The 17565-nt window shown below is 43.2% G+C and overlaps 1 protein-coding gene across 5 annotated transcripts in view; it reads right to left on the reverse strand.

Moving 5' to 3' along the window:
* C15H20orf194 (chromosome 15 C20orf194 homolog) overlaps positions 1-17565 on the reverse strand; it is a 149820-nt gene that overhangs the window by 62073 nt on the left and 70182 nt on the right. For 4 of the 5 annotated variants that reach the window (XR_004345717.1, XM_032604600.1, XM_032604603.1 and 1 more), the window contains exons 11-18: positions 15697-15778; positions 14657-14693; positions 8690-8777; positions 7468-7544; positions 5469-5513; positions 5056-5101; positions 1434-1545; positions 340-410 (exon numbers count right to left, since the gene is read on the reverse strand). Coding sequence is in view for 4 of the 5 variants with exons in the window: in XM_032604600.1 (XP_032460491.1) it covers positions 340-410; positions 1434-1545; positions 5056-5101; positions 5469-5513; positions 7468-7544; positions 8690-8777; positions 14657-14693; positions 15697-15778 (558 nt within the window). In the remaining variant the exon portion in view is untranslated. The remainder of the gene's footprint in view (positions 1-339; positions 411-1433; positions 1546-5055; positions 5102-5468; positions 5514-7467; positions 7545-8689; positions 8778-14656; positions 14694-15696; positions 15779-17565) is intronic. The other variant, XM_032604602.1, reaches the window with a different exon arrangement.

Genomic DNA, 17565 nt, shown 5'->3' on the forward strand with positions numbered 1-17565 from the left:
CTTCTCACTTTCCCTGTGACCTTGGACAGGTTGGTCAATTTCTAAACCTCAGTCTCCTCATCTGTAAAATGAGGGTGTTAATTTTTCCCTTTCACAATTTAACAGGACCCAGATAACTGAGTTCCTTTCTTTTGGAACTTTTCCAAGATTATAAGAAAGTTAAAGAAACTAGATTCGTCTGTATAAAGAAAAAGAGCAGAGATAAAAACTTCTATTCCTGAAAAGTGGCTAGGTAAGGATCTGACATCCCACCAGGACCCAATGAAGAGGCTCTTCCTTAAACGTTCTCCCCAGTTTCTCCACGTTTATGTCCACTTTCACCTGATGAATGACACTAACCAGCCAGGAGCAGAATCTGGGTATGGCTGCTGTCAGGATTATGAAGCTGGTTTCTGTGGTAACAGTGCCATCTGCAGGAAGACCATAGATATGCCAGTTACTGCCCACCACCAGAGCCCACCTTGCAGGCCCCAGACTGCTTCCCCTTCTCAGGAGTGAGGGCTCCTCTTATTAGTATACAGAGTCTGAGGCCTTCAGAAAATGAAAACTTCCTCATTTGGGTACAGGGAGTCTAATGAGGGGATGGAGAAAGGCTTCCCCATGTGATTAACTCTGTTCTTTTTACACCAAATAGAAATACATATTTAAATAAAGAGTCCATTTTATCTATACTTTTAATTTTTGTCAAGGTAGTACAGATGTACATATTAAAAACCAAACAAAACATTATCAAGCTCATCCTACTAGCACTGGATATTATCATTCTCTAGAATTTTTTGCTAACATAATGGGTAAAAAAAAAATTTTTTTTTCTAACATAATTTGCTAATTATTATTTCAAATTGTTTTCCTGACTATTAGTAAGGCTGTACATATTCATATATATATATATACATATACATACAGTGGACCCTTGAACAATGTGAGGGCTAGGGGTACTGATCCTCTGCACAGTTGAAAATCCATGTGTAACTTTACAGTCAGCCCTCTGTATCCAGTTCCACAACCACGGATTCAACCAACCATGGAACATGTAGTTCTGTAGTATGTACTTACTGAAAAAAATTTGTGTATACGTGGACCTGTGTAGTTTAAACCTGTGTTCGGGGTCAATTATGTGTGTCTGTGTATGTATAAATATTAAAATATATATATTTTTTAAATATTTAAATTTTTTTTTTGTTTTCCACTCTGGTAAACTGCCTGCTCATATTTTTTGCCCATTTACCATGGGGTAGCTTGTCTTTTTCTTATCAATTTATAAAAGCTCTTCATAAATTAGGATATATACCCTTTGTTTATTTTAAGTATTCTAATATTTTCACCAGTTTATTGCTGGTCTTTTGATTTAGTTTATGGTTTATTTTGCCCAAAATATATATATACACATAAACAAGTTCAAGTTTTGCTTTCCAAAGATGACATATACTTACCCTTTTCTTTAACCAAGATCTGAGATGTCAAAAATGATTCTGAGAAGACCACAGATCCTAAGCACCCACTTCCTCCCAGCAAGTCAGGAATGTCATAGAGGGTCATACAAGCCTGTATCAAATAAGAAACCAGAGCTAGTCCAATTGTCAGTCCTAAACATACAGGGAAAAATCCATAAGAAACAGACCACAAAATACTAAGGCACATGGCAAAAGAATACTGGAGAATTTCTAAGGAAAACTCAAGTATATCTTGAAATACATCTCAAACTGGGAGATGACTTCAGGATCACCCAGGCTTTTTGCTCCTTGGTCAGAGGCACACTTGGGCTAGATGAAGAATATCTTTACGTTTCTGTAAATTCCCTCAAATTGCTTATCCTCCCTAAATGGCAATGCAACAGCCTTCCTTCTTAACCATGACCAGTGTCACATCCCAGTGTGTCCACATGTTCATCCACTCCTTCTTTGGTTTGGGCTCGAGTTCTGAACAAATCTGGAAAGGGGGATACATGTCTTCATGGATATTTCTGGATACCTGTCAAAACATGCAAATGCTCCTTTCAGTACCAAAAAATTAAAAGAAAGCTGTTCGAGCTTTAATGGCCAAGACAAATAAAAATAGAGGCTTCAGTAGGCCAGAAAAAAACTAGAGCAACTCAGAGAAAGCTCCTGAATGGCTGGTAAGAAGGCTATAATTTAGTTAAAAACCACTGAAAATGACATAATTCTGAGATGAATCTAGCAGAGGAAATGCAGAAATTGGTACAAGCCAGAGTTAGAGTTTGAGATGACCGTGAAGATCTGGTGAAGGACATAGGATAAGCTGCACGATGAGCACTTCCAGGCCTTCCTGGCCTGACGATGCTGAATGGCCAGGTACAGAGCTCCTAAAGCCAGAGCTCATTTTCACACCTTGTTGTCCTCATATGGGATCCCTGCTCTATCCTCAGTACAGAGACAAAAGACCTAGGCCTCTTGAAGGGACTGCTAGATTCTCAAATAGATGGCAGGGGACTTCCCTGGTGGGCAGTGGTTAAGAATCTGCCTGCAAATGCAGGGGACACGGGTTCGAGCCCTGGTCTGGGAAGATCCCACATGCCGCGGAGCAACTAAGCCCATGTGTCACAACTACTGAAGCCTGCGCGCCTACAGCCTGAGCTCTGCAACAAGAGAAGCCACTGCAATAAGAAGCCCGTGCAGCACCACGATGAAGAGTAGCCCCCGCTCTTCGCAACTAGAGAAAGCCCGCGCAGCAATGAAGACCCAACGCAGCCAAAAAGAAATAAATAAAAAATAAATAAATTTATAAAGAAGAAAACAAAAAGATGGCAGAAGAGTTGAAAGGAAAAAAACCATAGTTAAAGTCCTTAATCATCCATGTTGTCATGATAAAGGAATGTACAAAGTGACAGACAGGCTTTATATTTCAGTTAACTTTCTCATTAGGCATGACAACTGGAAGGTTTATCTAAATTTGTTTCAAAGAATTTTGAGTACCTGAAGACACAGAACCTTCCTGGGCTACATGGTTCCTCTTAAGTGACAATGATCAGTTAGGTTCCCAAATCAATTAGGAAGACAAATCCTGTGGTTTCCTAATCCCCCACTTCCCTATTTGGCCTCTGGTGTTGAGGAAGGGGAGAGAGGACATTAAAAAGAAGACATGTAGCATTTTTTAGACACTTGCTATGTACTTCCCACATGTGGCATGGGGAGAGAAAAAATATGAAGCATCGTTCCTATCTTCAGGAAACCTATAAAGTATAGCTGGAGAGACAAGAGCATTCTTACATAGAAGTCATCATGTGACACATTACTATAGAATTACTCCCTAATTTATGTAATTTATCCCCTAATTATGTATTCCTATAGGAATACAGTACTTGTAGGGAGAAATCAGTAGGGTAGGCTTGGAGGAGGAGACAGTATTTCATCTTTGCCTGGAAGGGAGGATAGGATTTGGACAGAAAGCACCAACATCCTATCTTTTTTTTCCTATTTCATTAGCTGCTGCTGAATGTGTACTTAACGCAGTAGTATGATTCTACTGGACTGCTAATCACCTACTCCAGTGCAAAGCATCTTCCAGAGCACTGCACAAGAGTCTAAGAAGAGAAGTCAGGGAAACTAAAGTCCAGCAAGGAGACAAAGTATTATTACCTAAATATCAGAAAGTATTTCCCAGTGTCTTAATAATGTCACAAAAAAGTCTCCATTAGCTCTAAAAGAACATCACCACAAAATACTGACAGAGACAGGGAGCAGGTATGTTATAAACACAGAAACTACTCACAACCTTAAAAAATTACCCATGTTGTATCACTCTCTGTAGATGAGATAACACTATGCTTGTCCCCTGGTGATGGCAGTGGGCATGCATTTGCACCAAGTCATCCACATCTGCCCACCCACTTCCCTGTGACCAAAAGCTCACTGAAATTAAGGTTCAGGCAGTAGCCACAGAATGGACTGAAGGTACAACTTGTACCCATATATACTACAACCAGAATCTTGGCTGGATGTCCACCATCCTCTTATGCATTGCTTGCCAATTTTCTTCATATCAGGATACACTGGGGTAAACAGAGGATTTGGATGTGGCTGGGAGCAACTGGTTTAGAAACCCTGGCTCCCCAAGACCATGCCAGCTCACCTCAGGGACCAATAATTCTGCATCTCTACACCCATTCCCTTGGCCCATTAGTTCTGCCTTCAGCACGTAGGTCAGAAAGCTCTGTTCTCACTACCCCACTTCACAGGAGACTCAGGCCCAGATTTTTTTTTTTTTAATGTTAGCTTGTTTTTATTTTCATAAGCGCCTGTTAAATAAGGGCATAAGGACTTCCCCTGGTGGGGCAGTGGTTAAGAATCTGCCTGCCAATGCAGGGGAAATGGGTTCAAGCCCTGGTCCAGGAAGATCCCACATGCCGCGGAGCAACTAAGCCCGTGTAACTACTGAGTCTATGCTCTAGAGCCCACGAGCCACAACTACTGAGCCCACATGCCACAACTACTGAAGCCCGTGCGCCTAGAGCCTGTGCTCCACAACAAGAGAAGCCACCGCAATGAGAAGCCCGTGCACCGCAACAAAGAGCAGCCCTTGCTCGCCCCAACTAGAGAAAGCTCGCGGGCAGCAACGAAGACCCAATGCAGCCATAAATAAATAAATAAATTTATTTTTTAAAAAAAGGGCATCAACACAGGCCTTGGAACACAGAGAAGCCACTGAAAACTTGGTCTGTGTTGAGGCAGGCTTGTCATCAGCTCCCATTTCCATGTGAGGTCAGAGAAACCTCAGCCACTTGGAGGAAGCCTTCCTAATCTCAGGAAGAGGTGTCTACCACCCCCACACCCTCACCACCCCCTTTCCCAGCTAAGACTCTGCACCCAAGGGGCACCTAGACATGGGAGTGTGGATGTGGTAAGCCTTGTACAGCTGCTGGACACCCTCAGAAAGCACAGGCTCACCACCACTGCAGCTGGAACAGTCCTGAAAGTAGACTAGTTTTCTCAGGTAAGGGGTGGGCTGCCTAAGACTCCCACCCACTCCTACCTCACCCCTTGTAGATGTCCTCTACAGGCCATTCCCTGCCAGCTGACCTGTAACAGCTCTGCTTACCGTCTTCACAAAGTATAAGCTATCTTCACTGTCCAGAGGCACAATTCTACAAGAGGAAATTGATGGGAGAGACATATATTAAATTTACAGTGTTCTCTTTTTTTCAACTTGGAAACAACTCACACTCAGATTTCTCTCAGGGATTTTCAAAACACTGGGTTGCATGTATGCAGAATTCCACTTGGAGGGAACTAGGTCCAGCCCCCAACCCACCCTAGTCTTTCAGTGGAAAGCATTCAGGGCAAAGGGCCTCAGCTGAGCACAGCCACCTCCAAGCTCAGCCCTGGAGTGATGCCACTGCCAGGTGTAGAAGGGTGAAAAGATCATCCATGCCAGCAGTTACAAGGTAGTTGCTCTTCGTTTTGCTCCTAAAACTTGCCCCCAGTGAGGACACACCATAAACATATACTTACCTTCCCTGATTATTCACAGCATGTATATGAAAAGCCATCGTGGAGCTGTAGACCCAAAACAAAATAAAACAAAAGTCAGTCTGCTTTTGTGACCACTGTGTTGGCATCCTCCCCAGACACCTGCCACTGCAATGCACCTGTGCTGGGCTCTCACAGCCACGAGTGAGGTGTGTGTCGTCCTTACCTGCCTTAGGGTATCATGCCATCAGCAAACATGGGGTCAGTGTCTGACTCCAGTCACGGCCCTGCCTCTGTGCAGATTCTCAGGGCTATCTTGACTCTTGGACAGAGCAGGAGAGAACTATGATTGCCATCCATGGCTGATTGAGAGTAAACCTCTATTTGCCCCAGGCCTCTGGTCCACAGCTTGACATATTCTCCTGCTCCTCCTCCTCTTCACCACCTTTGAAGTCAAGCTGCCAGCCCTGCTCGGAGTCAGACTGCTACCCACAGTCAACTGCTATGTAATAATGGGCATGGTCAGGCCTTCAGAACTGAGGAATAACCAGAAAACCCTTTTGGCATCAACTCTTTTTGTAAAAGAAAGTTTCTAAATTGAATTAAATTTAATTTTTTTGCATTAACAAGTACTGGTCAGTCATATGCTAACTTCCCGTGTTCCTCTTGGGAGAAGATTTGCTAATTTGGTGCAGTTTGAGGGAAGTGACCATGTGAAGAGAAGGAAGTGGGGCTCTTGGGTGGAGGGCTGGCCCTGGAAGACTCTCCTCCTATTGCCTGGAATGTATTCTCTTCTCGTTCTTTCCTCCAGCCAGGGTGGTACACCCCATGCATAGGAGGCCATGGGATTGAGAGTGTGGCCTGCCCTAGAAAGGCAGAGTGGGCTAGGCAAGGCCCCGAGGACAGGAGGAATGGAATGACTTTGTCAGCCATGCCGATGATAAGAGAGGAGAACCCACTGAGACAGCAGCTACCATTCACTTGCCCAATCACTCTACAGGGCAGGAAGATGATGAAACAGATGCACAGAGAGCTCCCTATCTTGCCCAAGGTCACACAGCTGGAAAGCAAAGAAGCTTCCTTAAACTCAGGTCTCCCAGGAACAGACAGTTCAGGTCAGCACACAGCCTTAAGGGACCAAATTTCCTCTAGCCCTCCCCTCTCATGGTCAGAGCTACAAGATTCAGAAGACCCAGAAGAAAGGAAAAGAAACCTGAAGCAAGCCTACAGCTTTGCACCAAAGAGTTCTGGTTCTTTCCTACACTCCTGGAGCTATAGCAATAGAATTCTTCTTGTTAGATCATTAACTAACTTAGTTTTCCAAATGTTCCTTCTCACTACCCAGGGCGGCAGATGTAAGAAAATGTGGGGTATGGAACTGAGGTACCACAGGGCACATCCCAGAAGTGTCCTTAAAGAAACTCTCTGATATTGGTGTCTTTTGTCTCCTTCGCAAAAAAGTACACCACGTCGTCCTCGTATGGGACAGAAGCTTGAGTGGACTGGGTTCAAGAAGGTTTAGCTATGGACAAAGACTAAAAAGAGATACACTGTGATATGCCAGGACATGTGTGATGGGAAGACTGCCAGGAAGCCAAATTCCCAGACCTTCTAGACCCTGAGACATGGCCAGGCTCAGGGGTTTCTACCATCTGAGAGGCAGATGAGGCTCAGGGCAACTCTCTTCTAAGCAGTGACCATCTTCATGTGCCCAGGGCCCCTAATCCTAACAAACCTCACCACTCATGTCCCCAGCTTCATCTTTCTAACCTCTGAACCCAGGTCTGTCAGTTCTAATACTGATCTGCTTCCCATTCCAGCCTCAGGCAGTGTGTCTGACTCTCAAACAGTTCCTCCATCCTTGGCTCCTTGGCCTCTCAAATAAAACCCTGATCATGAATGACTCTCCTTCACATATCTTATTGATTTACTGGAACATTTCTCAAAGGGGAGACAGAATATCAAATACAAAGGAGAAAAGGGTTTTTAAAACACAAACATTAAAGAAAAGCTTTTATAGACAATATCAGCTATTGCTTACTGTAGGGCTGCCTTAAACTGCATCAACTCAAAGGAATTTAACCCAGATCCAAAGGTCTGCTCAGCTACCTCCTTGGCCTGTAAAATCAGTAACAAAACAGAGACAATTAGCTTTCACAGCAGGAAAGAATACACTTAGAAGGGCCCTTCTCACATATGGCCAGGAGAACACTTCCCATCCCCTCTAAGTGACTACTTTGTATACATCAATAGATTAAAGTGAAAACATCTTGTCAGGGGAAACAGGAGCCTGCTTTATTCGGGCTGGGTTCACATGAAAACACTTCATTCAGGCAGGTGGGCACTGGAACCTGATCTGGTGACCTGTAACCAGCTGGGACGGTGCCATTGTGAGGCCTGGAAAAGCGCTTTCTCCTCCCCTCGAGATATCACTGCCCTCAGTGTTTCTGCCCAGATGCTAAGCACATTCAAATAACTAAAGTTATAAAAAATCAGTTAAAAAACAAAGGTGCAGAACTGATACTGAAGAATAACCTACTGTTTTGCATAAACTTTCAGCTAAAGGGCTGAGAAATCCCAAGTACAGGGGGAATCAAGTTCAGTGAGGAGGGAAGATGGCAAGGAACTGGTGACAAGGAACTGGTGACTAGGCGATAGTCTCTTTGATATCTACAACACAACCTTTCCAATGTCAAATGGTTTGATTCAGGAAAGGTCCTATTGGCACTGGGAGGCATCAAGCCAACTCGTTCTCATCTGTCACTGGGTCAGATATAGAATCCAACTCAGCACAGCAGGTTAACCACAAAACAGCAAGGAAGTAAACGGTCAGAGAAAGGGAACACATGTGCCTGTCTAGGAAAGACAAGTTAGAATTTCTAATCTTTAGTTAATTTTTTAAAACACAGAATTATAGGAAATAAAACTATGTAGCTCAAAATCAACTTATCTAACTTTATTAAAATTCACAGAACAATCTATATTTTTCTTTATTTTTTAACTTTTGAAAGACTTTAAAAAAACTACTAAGTAAAACAATATACTACAGAATGATTTTTTTTTTAACAGAACCAGATATCTACAAAGAAGTGCTGATTAGTTGTCATTCATAAGACAAGCTCAGCACACTAAAGGCAACTCTTTGGTGCCCAAGTTCACACACAAAATTAAGTACTATAAGGTGTCCAAATTAAAAACAGATCGATAAAAAGTTTCACATTAAAATAACTACTAAGGAAAGAGAAATGCGGTATTTAAATTACCTTTGTTAGACTGGAAGTTTTAGCATAACATGCAATGGCAGCCAAAACAGCCTCAATAACAGCAGCATATACCTGTGACAAAAGCCTACTTTAAAAACAAAAAATAAGGGTTAACTACAGCATCACAAGGTTTCATCAAAAGCTGCGTGCACATAAATGACATTCTCTAAGAAACAGATTTTTAAACAGAATGAGAAAAGTATAATAACAGAACTTGTTGATTTCTAGACCTTTTAAAAGCTATATGCCCCATTCCCATTTTTACTTTGCTCTTGTTAAACCATGATAAGAACCACCTTTTCTTAATTCTGCTCAAAAGACCAACCTTCCCTGTTTGTGATCCAACAGAAGAAAACTATGTAGACTCCCTGACCCTCTACGAGGACCCGAAAGGTATCATGACACAGACTTGCTGCTTTTCCAGGAACCAACCACAGCACACCTTCAAGTCATCTCCTCCCCAGGCCTGCTAAGGGCTGGCTGCTACTGGAACCTCAGGGTGGGACCCCTCAGGGGGCAAAAGAGATTATCCAATTGAAGAGAAGACTCGCTCCACTTAAACGAAAAAAATTTTTTTTAAATTGGGGTATAGTTGCTTTACAATGTTCTGTTAGTTTCTGCTGTACAGTGAAGTGAATCAGCTATACATATACATATATCCCCTCTTTTTTGGATTTCCTTCCCATTTAGGTCACCACAGAGCACTGAGTAGACTTCCCTGTGCTATACAGCAGGTTCTCATTAGTTATCTGTTTTGTTTAGTTTTTTTTTAATTTTATTTATTTATTTTTGGCTGTGTTGGGCCTTTGTTGCTGCACACGGGCTTTCTCTAGTTGCAGCGAGTGGGGACTACTCTTGGCTGCAGTGTGTGGGCTTCTCATTGTGGTGGCTTCTCTTGTTGCAGAGCACCGGCTCTAGGTGGGCAGGCTTCAGTAGTTGTGGCACATAGGCTCATTAGTTGTGGCTCGCAAGCTCAGTAGTTGTGGCTTATGGGCTCTAGAGCACAGGCTCAATAGTTGTGGCACATGGGCTTAGTTGCTCTGCGGCATGTGGGATCTTCCTGGACCAGGGCTTGAACCCGTGTCCCCTGCACTGGCAGGCAGATTCTTAGCCACTGCACCACCAGGGAAGCCCTAGTTATCTGTTTTATACATATTAGTGTATATATGTCAATCCCAATCACCCAGTTCATCCCCCACCTTTCCCCACCCCCGCCTTGGTGTCCATACGTTTGTTCTCTATGTCTCTTTTTCTGCCTTGCAAACAGGTTCATCTGTACCATTTTTCTAGATTCCACATACACGTGTTAATATATATTTGCTCTTCTCTGAGTTACTTCACTCTGTATGACAGTCTCTAAATGCAAATTAATAGCCGGAGACCACTTTCTAAATAGCTCACCTGATCTAGAGAATAGAGTATGCTTTTGAGGGGAAGCATCCCCTGCTCCTGCCCAACTTTGCGCTTCCTATCTGACTTCACACTTCCCAAAGACATTATAAGGTTTTTTTCTTGGGACTTCCCTAGTGGCGCAGTGGTTAAGAATCCGCCTGCCAATGCAGGGGACACGGGTTCGAGCCCTGGTCCAGGAAGATCCCACATGCCGCGGAGCAACTAAGCCCGTGGGCCACAACTACTGAGCCACAACTACTGAGCCCGCGAGCCACAATTACTGAGCCCGAGTGCCACAACTACTGAGCCCACGTGCCACAACTACTGAAGCCTGAGTGTCTAGAGCTCGTGCTTGGCAACAAGAGAAGCCACCACAATGAGAAGCCCACACACCACAGCGAAGAGTAGCCCCTTATCACCGCAACTATAGAAAGCCAGCGAGCAGCAACGAAGACCCAACACAGCCAAAAATAAATAATAAATAAATTTATTTAAAAAGGAAGGTTTTTTTTCTTTGCCAGACAAGGAATGCCATGAAGATTCCTAGAAAATCCAAGTCTGGTTCCCTTTTGGGCAGGGTTTCTCAATCTCTGCATTTTGGGCCAGCTAATTCTTTGTTGAGAGGTCTTCCCTGTGCATTATAGGATGTTGAGAAGCATTCCTGGCCTCTCAGTAGTAACCTCAGTTGTGACAAGCAAAAATGTCTCCAGACACTGCCAAACATCCCTGGGGATGGGGGGTTGGGGAGGGACTGGTGGCAGTAATGTGGTAGAACTGCCCTCGGTTGAGAACCATTGCCTTAGGGGAAGGAGACCCAGGGTCTTATTAGGATAATTACAGAGAGAAGGGGCTCATCCACAAGGCCTCAAAGGCAAGGGAGGGGTTTGGAAAGTAACTGCCTTATCTAAGAATATGTTTATTTTTAAGCCTGAGAATCTTGTAACAGGTAAAGGAAGGCAAAAGGGAACAGGGAAGCGCAAATTCTGACTCCACTGTTGGTTCTGTTTCTTTTACTTTAAACTTTGCTTTTCATTGCTTTTGTTATTATTATAATCACTATCTATAGCTGTAAGCATACATAATGGCCTGCCACAGGGAACCCTGACCCTCTGCCTGACTGTTAAACTAAAAGGCCTTTGTTCAGCTCACAGAGAGACATCCTGACCCTGCCCACCTGTGAATGGCTGCAGAAAAGAAGAAATTAACACAACCCCTTCCCAGTGCAGAAGATATTCTTCAAGACAAATGGCCTTTTTACCTTTCTGCTTCACCACCTCTCCCTCTCTGATTCTATAAAAGAAACTGGCATCCAAACCCCGGTAAGATGGTTATTTGGCCACCTTCTTGGTCTGCTGAATAAAGTCTCTACTCCTTGCCTCAACACCTCGTCTCCCGATTTATTGGCCTGTTGTGCGGCGAGCAGAGCAAGCTTGGACTCAGCAACAGTTTGATAGCAGGAAGAACACAGAAATGATCTGGTCTAACACTCTCATCTTACAGAAGAAACAAGTAGGGCCTGTAGAGGAACTCAGGTCTGCTCTCAGCCTGGTGCCTTTCCATTGTGCCACATCACACTGCCAACACCTTCAATTTCCTCCTTGGCTCTCACACCACACCTCTGCAATGCAGGTAAGAGATTTGAATAAGGTAGAAGAAAAAGAGAAACAACACATAACAAAATGACAGCTCCAAGGTTCAACATATCCTGAAGATTGCTGACCAGGCCATGGCAGAGGGGTATGTCCTGGTAGGTAGGTAAGTGCCCGTCAGGGACACTGCCAAACAGCTTGGCCACTTCCAGGTATGACAAGAATCCTCCACATCTCAACACTAAGGGCAAAGATTTATAGAGGCCAAAGACATATAAAGATATCCTTACTCCCTCCCTCACCCAGCTTAATTCAAACATCACTCAGTACCAACACTGGTTCAGGCCAACCCCCTGCTTGGCCTTGTCCTATACAGACCCTCAGGCATGAGTTCAGTACAAAGCTATCTGGCTTCTGACTCATAGAAAGGCCTGGACAGGAGGCCTGAGACCCATGATTAGGGAAGGGCCTGCTCTATGCCTGGATGGTGCTGCTGTTGCCTTCAGTAGGACTCCATTAGGCCCCAATTCCACCAGCCCTGTGACTTAACAAGTCTCCTGATGTGGGCCCAAGCACCTCTCAACACCAGTCCCTGAAGTAGAGCACCAGTGACTTTGGTTTAAGCAAAATGTCTATGGGTCTAGAATGAGGGTCCAGGGCAATGGCTAAGCACAGCTGGCATAGAAACACAAACAGGTACAAAGTAAGACTATACATATCCACCAACACATGAGAATGTGGTTGACTTGCTGCTAACGTAAAGAAAACCCACACACAAAAATTGTATACACACTACAATTACAGCTACACAAAACCTATATGTATAATTTAAAAAAAAACAACAAAAAGATACACATTAAGATACTAATGTGTGGGGCTTCCCTGGTGGCGCAGTGGTTAAGAATCCACCTACCAATGCAGGGGACACAGGTTTAAACCCTGGTCCGCAGGGGACACGGGTTTGAGCCCTGGTCCAAGAAGGTCCCACATGCCATGGAGCAACTAAGCCCATGTGCCACAACTACTGAAGCCTGCGTGCCTAGAGCCCATGCTCTGCAACAAGAGAAGCCACCGCAATGAGAAGCCCACACTCACTGAAGCCCGCTTAAATGAGACTGCCCACTGCAATGAGGAGTAGCTCCCGCTCACCGCAACTAAAGAAAGCCCGTGCGCAGCAACAAAGACTCAATGCAGCAATCAATCAATATATTAAAAAAAAGAGATACTAACGGGTCGTGTCTAAGAAGAGGAATTATGGTTAATCTTATTTTTTTTTCCTCATTTCTCAAATTTTCAAGTGTGATTATATTACTTTATATTTTTCCAACAGAGCCTTATGGGTTCTACCCTAGAGATTCTGATTCAGTAGTTCTGAGAACTACTATAGCCTGAGAAATGTATCTTTTTAACAAGATCCTTAAATGATTCTCTGTGGCCTGTCACTGTTAGCCTTTGGGAAGCACAGACCTAACTAGTTTATGCTAGGATATTTAATTAGGTAATAACAGAACTCTATTACCTTCATAATTCTGAAAGAAAATTCCTTTACGGAATTCAGAAATTCCTGCATTATTATGGACTGATTACATCCTCCCAAAATTCATATGGAACCCGTAATCCCCAGTGTGACTATATTTGGAGATAGGGCCGGGCCTTTAAAAGGTAATTAAAGTTAAAGGAGGTCATAAAGTGTGGGCTCCTAATCCAGTAGGATTGGTATCCTTATAAGAGGAAGAGATGCCACGGACTTCCCTGGTGGTTCAGTGGTTAAGAATCCGTCTTGCAATGCAGGGGACACGGGTTCTATCCCTGGTCGGGGAACTAAAATCCCACATGCCATGGGGCAACTAAGCCCACGTGCCACAATCAGAGAGCCTGTGTGCCACAACTAGAGAGAGAGAAGCCCACATGCCACAACTAGAGAGAAGCCTGTGCACCTCAACGAAAGATCCCATGTGCCAATGCAGCTAAAATATAAATAAATATTTAAAAAAAAAAAAAAAGGAAGAGGCACCAGAGATCTTTCTCTCTCTCCATGTAAGCACAACACTAAGAAGGTGTGGTCTGCAACTCAAGGAGAGAAGCCTCACCAGAAACCAACTCTGCTAGTACCTAGATCTTGGACTTCTAGTCCCCAGAATTGTGAGAAAATAAATTCTGTTGTTTAAGCCACACAGTCTGTGGTAATTTGTTACGGTAGCCCAAGCAGACAAGCATTAATGAGTTTACTTCTTGTCTTTGGTTTCCTGCTACACTGGGGGGCGGGGGGTGGGGGGCGGGAGAGAAGTCAACACTAGGCCCTTTCTAGAGAGTTGCATGGCCTGAGTTGAGACCCTAGCTCTGTTCCATAAGTCTCAGTGTCAAATTCAGAGGAAACACCTCTCAGACCAGATGTGGTTTCACACAGGTTCTACCAATGGGTTTCAGGATGTTTTAATTTTTGGAAAGCCCTATTAAAAAATGCACTATATAGAAAATATATTAAGAAGCGTTATGCCACTTAAATGCATGGGTGTGCAGGCAGGAAGTCTCTGAGTCTGGAGAGAGGAGCAGATGGCAAACCTGGCAGTGTCTCTAGCCTAGACTTCAAGATGAAAGACAGGGGCTGGGACATTCTGGGAGACTACACAGCTCTACTTTACTTACTTATTTTACTTATTTATTTATTTATTTACTTATTTGGCTGTATTGGGTCTTAGGTGCAGCAACGTGGACTCCAGAGAGCATAGCCTCGGTAGTTGTGGTGCGGGCTTATTTGCCCTGCAGCATGTGGGGATCTTAGTTCCACAACCAGGGATAGAACCCACGTCCTCTGCATTGGAAGGTGGATTCTTAACCACTGGGCCACCAGGAACGTCCCTTTGCTCACCTCTTAAGCCAAATGTCCTACCCAATGCTGATCTCAAAAGGAGGTAAATGGGACAATCTCAACATCTGAGTAACTCAATGTGAGAAAGAAAAAAATGTAATAGAAATGAAGACTTACATTTGTTCAGTTTTCTTGGGCAGTTTGTTGTCATCTCCTGTGAAAGAGGACCATGTATTAAGAATGTGACAAGATTACAGGAGATGCAAACACTTTCACAAGGAGGCTAGAATTTCTTAATTTTTTTTTTTTTTTTTTTTTAGAATTTCTTAATTTGAAGATGTCAAGAACTACATTTTTTTCTTTTGAGTTAAATACTGTACAAGCACAAACAACAGTGAAACCTAGCTTCTGCCAGTATCCTCCCAGACCATCATCCCTGACACTGACCTTGACAACCAATCAGCATCACCACTAAACACGAGAGAAGACATGTAGAATCTTCATCTCTGGAATGTTTTTGCTTTTATTTTAAAATTTTTAAATTAGGAGGTATAAGTAAGCAGGCTCAGTTCTGCCTCTTTCTTCATCTCCTTAATTATCCAACCCAAGTCATGCTTCTTTCAGAGTTTCCTGGCTTATATAACAATGCTCAGGAGAAGATCTGGTTTCTGATGTACTCTCCTCTGTGGAACAGTGCTGGGACCCTCATTCATTCAAGAGTTCTTCTCTGTGTCTCTTTGGATGTCTGCAGCTTCTGGTTACCCCAGCAAAGAGGATAGTCTCAGTCAGCCTAGCCTTTCTGAATGGCTCCTCAGCATAGAGCACTTGCTCCTGTCAATGTTCCCAGCTTATGGGTACCCTTCTACCATGGCTCTTCCTCACCTTCCTCACTAGAACAACAGGCACCTGGCTGAGTCATCCAAACTCCCATTGCAGCCCATATCTCCTCCTGCTATCTCCAACTACAGCTGACGCATCTTTGCCTTCCCTCTGATACCAAGCACTTGGTCTCACTCATGATTGGACCTAATATATATTGAGCTGATAATTATTCCTCCTGAAATACATTGTGAGAAATGTGTTAGGCACATCAACAAGGAATTACAGGCTACAAAATGAGTTTCTGAGGAAAGTAGTAAATCTCAAGTCCACTTCTAGTTCATGGGAGAAACTTTTCATTAGATAAGTTGATGAGATGACAACTTACATGGACTTACCCAAGTAAGGAACATGAGTAGCTCCAAAAAAGTATGTTCTTGAACAAGCAAGGGGTCCCTTTGGTGAAACACACTGTACTACCTGGATATCAGAAAAAAAAAAAAAAAAAGTAAAAAAGGAGCAGGGACTTAAGTGTGTACTGTTAGAGAAACAAAAAGTGTATAGTTAATAGAAATCCATTTTATTTTACCAACAGCTGATTTATTATTTTTTAAACACATAGGGGAAAAGGTCACCTTTTTTTTTTTGGTGGTACGCGGGCCTCTCACTGTTGTGGCCTCTCCCGTTGCGGAGCACAGCCTCCGGACACGCAGGCTCGGCAGCCATGGCTCACGGGCCCAGCCGCTCTGCGGCATGTGGGACCCTCCTGGACCGGGGCATGAACCCGTGTCCCCTGCATCAGCAGGGGGACTCTCAACCACTGCGCTACCAGGAAAGCCCAAAAGGTCACCTTTAATTGTTGTTTTTCCAAAGGTATCTTGTGTGTGTTTTATAACTTTGGCTACATTGTGAGGCTGCTGTTGGGTCAGCCCAGGATGCTAAAGAATTAACAACTTAGAAAGAAAAGAAGACAAAATATGCTTGGGTTTTGACTGTCATTAATGTTTAGTGCAGAACTTTCACAGTTTGGACCTTGGCTGACATGATATGCACATGTGGGAAGGCAGCTACAAATTCAGGAAAGGAGGTGATACCCAGGTTCCCACCTTCACTTGTATTTTATCTCTGTACACAGGCCATCCAGAAGAGAAAATAAGTTCTCTAGATTTTTAAATTCTTATTTTTCTTCCCTGCTTAGTTGTTCATTTATACAGATGGAAATGGATGTCCTTTTCTCTTTTGAAAATCCAACAATCTCATCAGGGTTCCTAGGATAGTAGGTACAAAATGCAAAAATGCTACCACAAGAAATAGAGGAAAGGAAATTAGCACAGTATCTTATTTTTTTTTAATTAATTAATTAATTTATTTATGGTTGCATTGGGTCTTTGTTGCTGCGCGAGGGCTTTCTCTAGTTGCGGTGAGCGGGGGCTACCCTTCATGAGGTGTGCAGGTTTCTCATTGCGGTGGCTTCTCTTGTTGCACAGCACTGGCTTTAGGTGTGCAGGCTTCAGTAGTTGTGGCTCACGGGCTCTAGAGCGCAGGCTCAGTAGTTGTGGCGCATGGGCTTAGTTGCTCCATGGCATGTGGGATTTTCCTGGACCAGGGCTCAAACCCGTGTCCCCTGCATTGTCAGGCAGACTCTCAAGCACTGTACCATTAGGGAAGCCTAGCACAGTATCTTAAAAACAGCTAAATATGACACAAATATTCATTCCTTCTATTTTACTCCATTAAGGAAGTCACAAGAGAATATATGGCATTTTTCTGTAATCCAAGTTATAGATTTGAAATAAAAATTTAATTCTGACTAATCTAAACTATACCATAGTGAATATGATCAATACTGTCATGATCCTAAATGAAAAATCATGTATATAATTCTAATTGTTGGTTAATAGGCTTATTTCCTCAAAACATGTTCCTTGGATTTCCAAATTTTCCCTAACTAAAGGTTTTTTTTAAGGTGCCATGTATTTCAAACCTGCTTCCTTAGATGAGGTCACAAATTTATGTAAGCCTATATTAACATCAAATTTATTGATGTTTAGATACAACTGACAAGGGATTAATCTCCAAAATATACAAACAGCTCATACAGCTCAATATCAAAAAAACAAACACAATCCAAAAATGGGCAGAAGACCTAAAGAGACATTTCTTCAAAGAAGACATACAGATGGCCAAAGGGCACATGAAAAGATGCTCAACATCAGTAATTATTAGAGAAATGTAAATCAAAACTACAATGAGGTATCATCTCACAC

This window comes from Phocoena sinus, chromosome 15 (assembly GCF_008692025.1).
Source record: "Phocoena sinus isolate mPhoSin1 chromosome 15, mPhoSin1.pri, whole genome shotgun sequence".
Lineage (NCBI taxonomy): Eukaryota > Metazoa > Chordata > Mammalia > Artiodactyla > Phocoenidae > Phocoena > Phocoena sinus.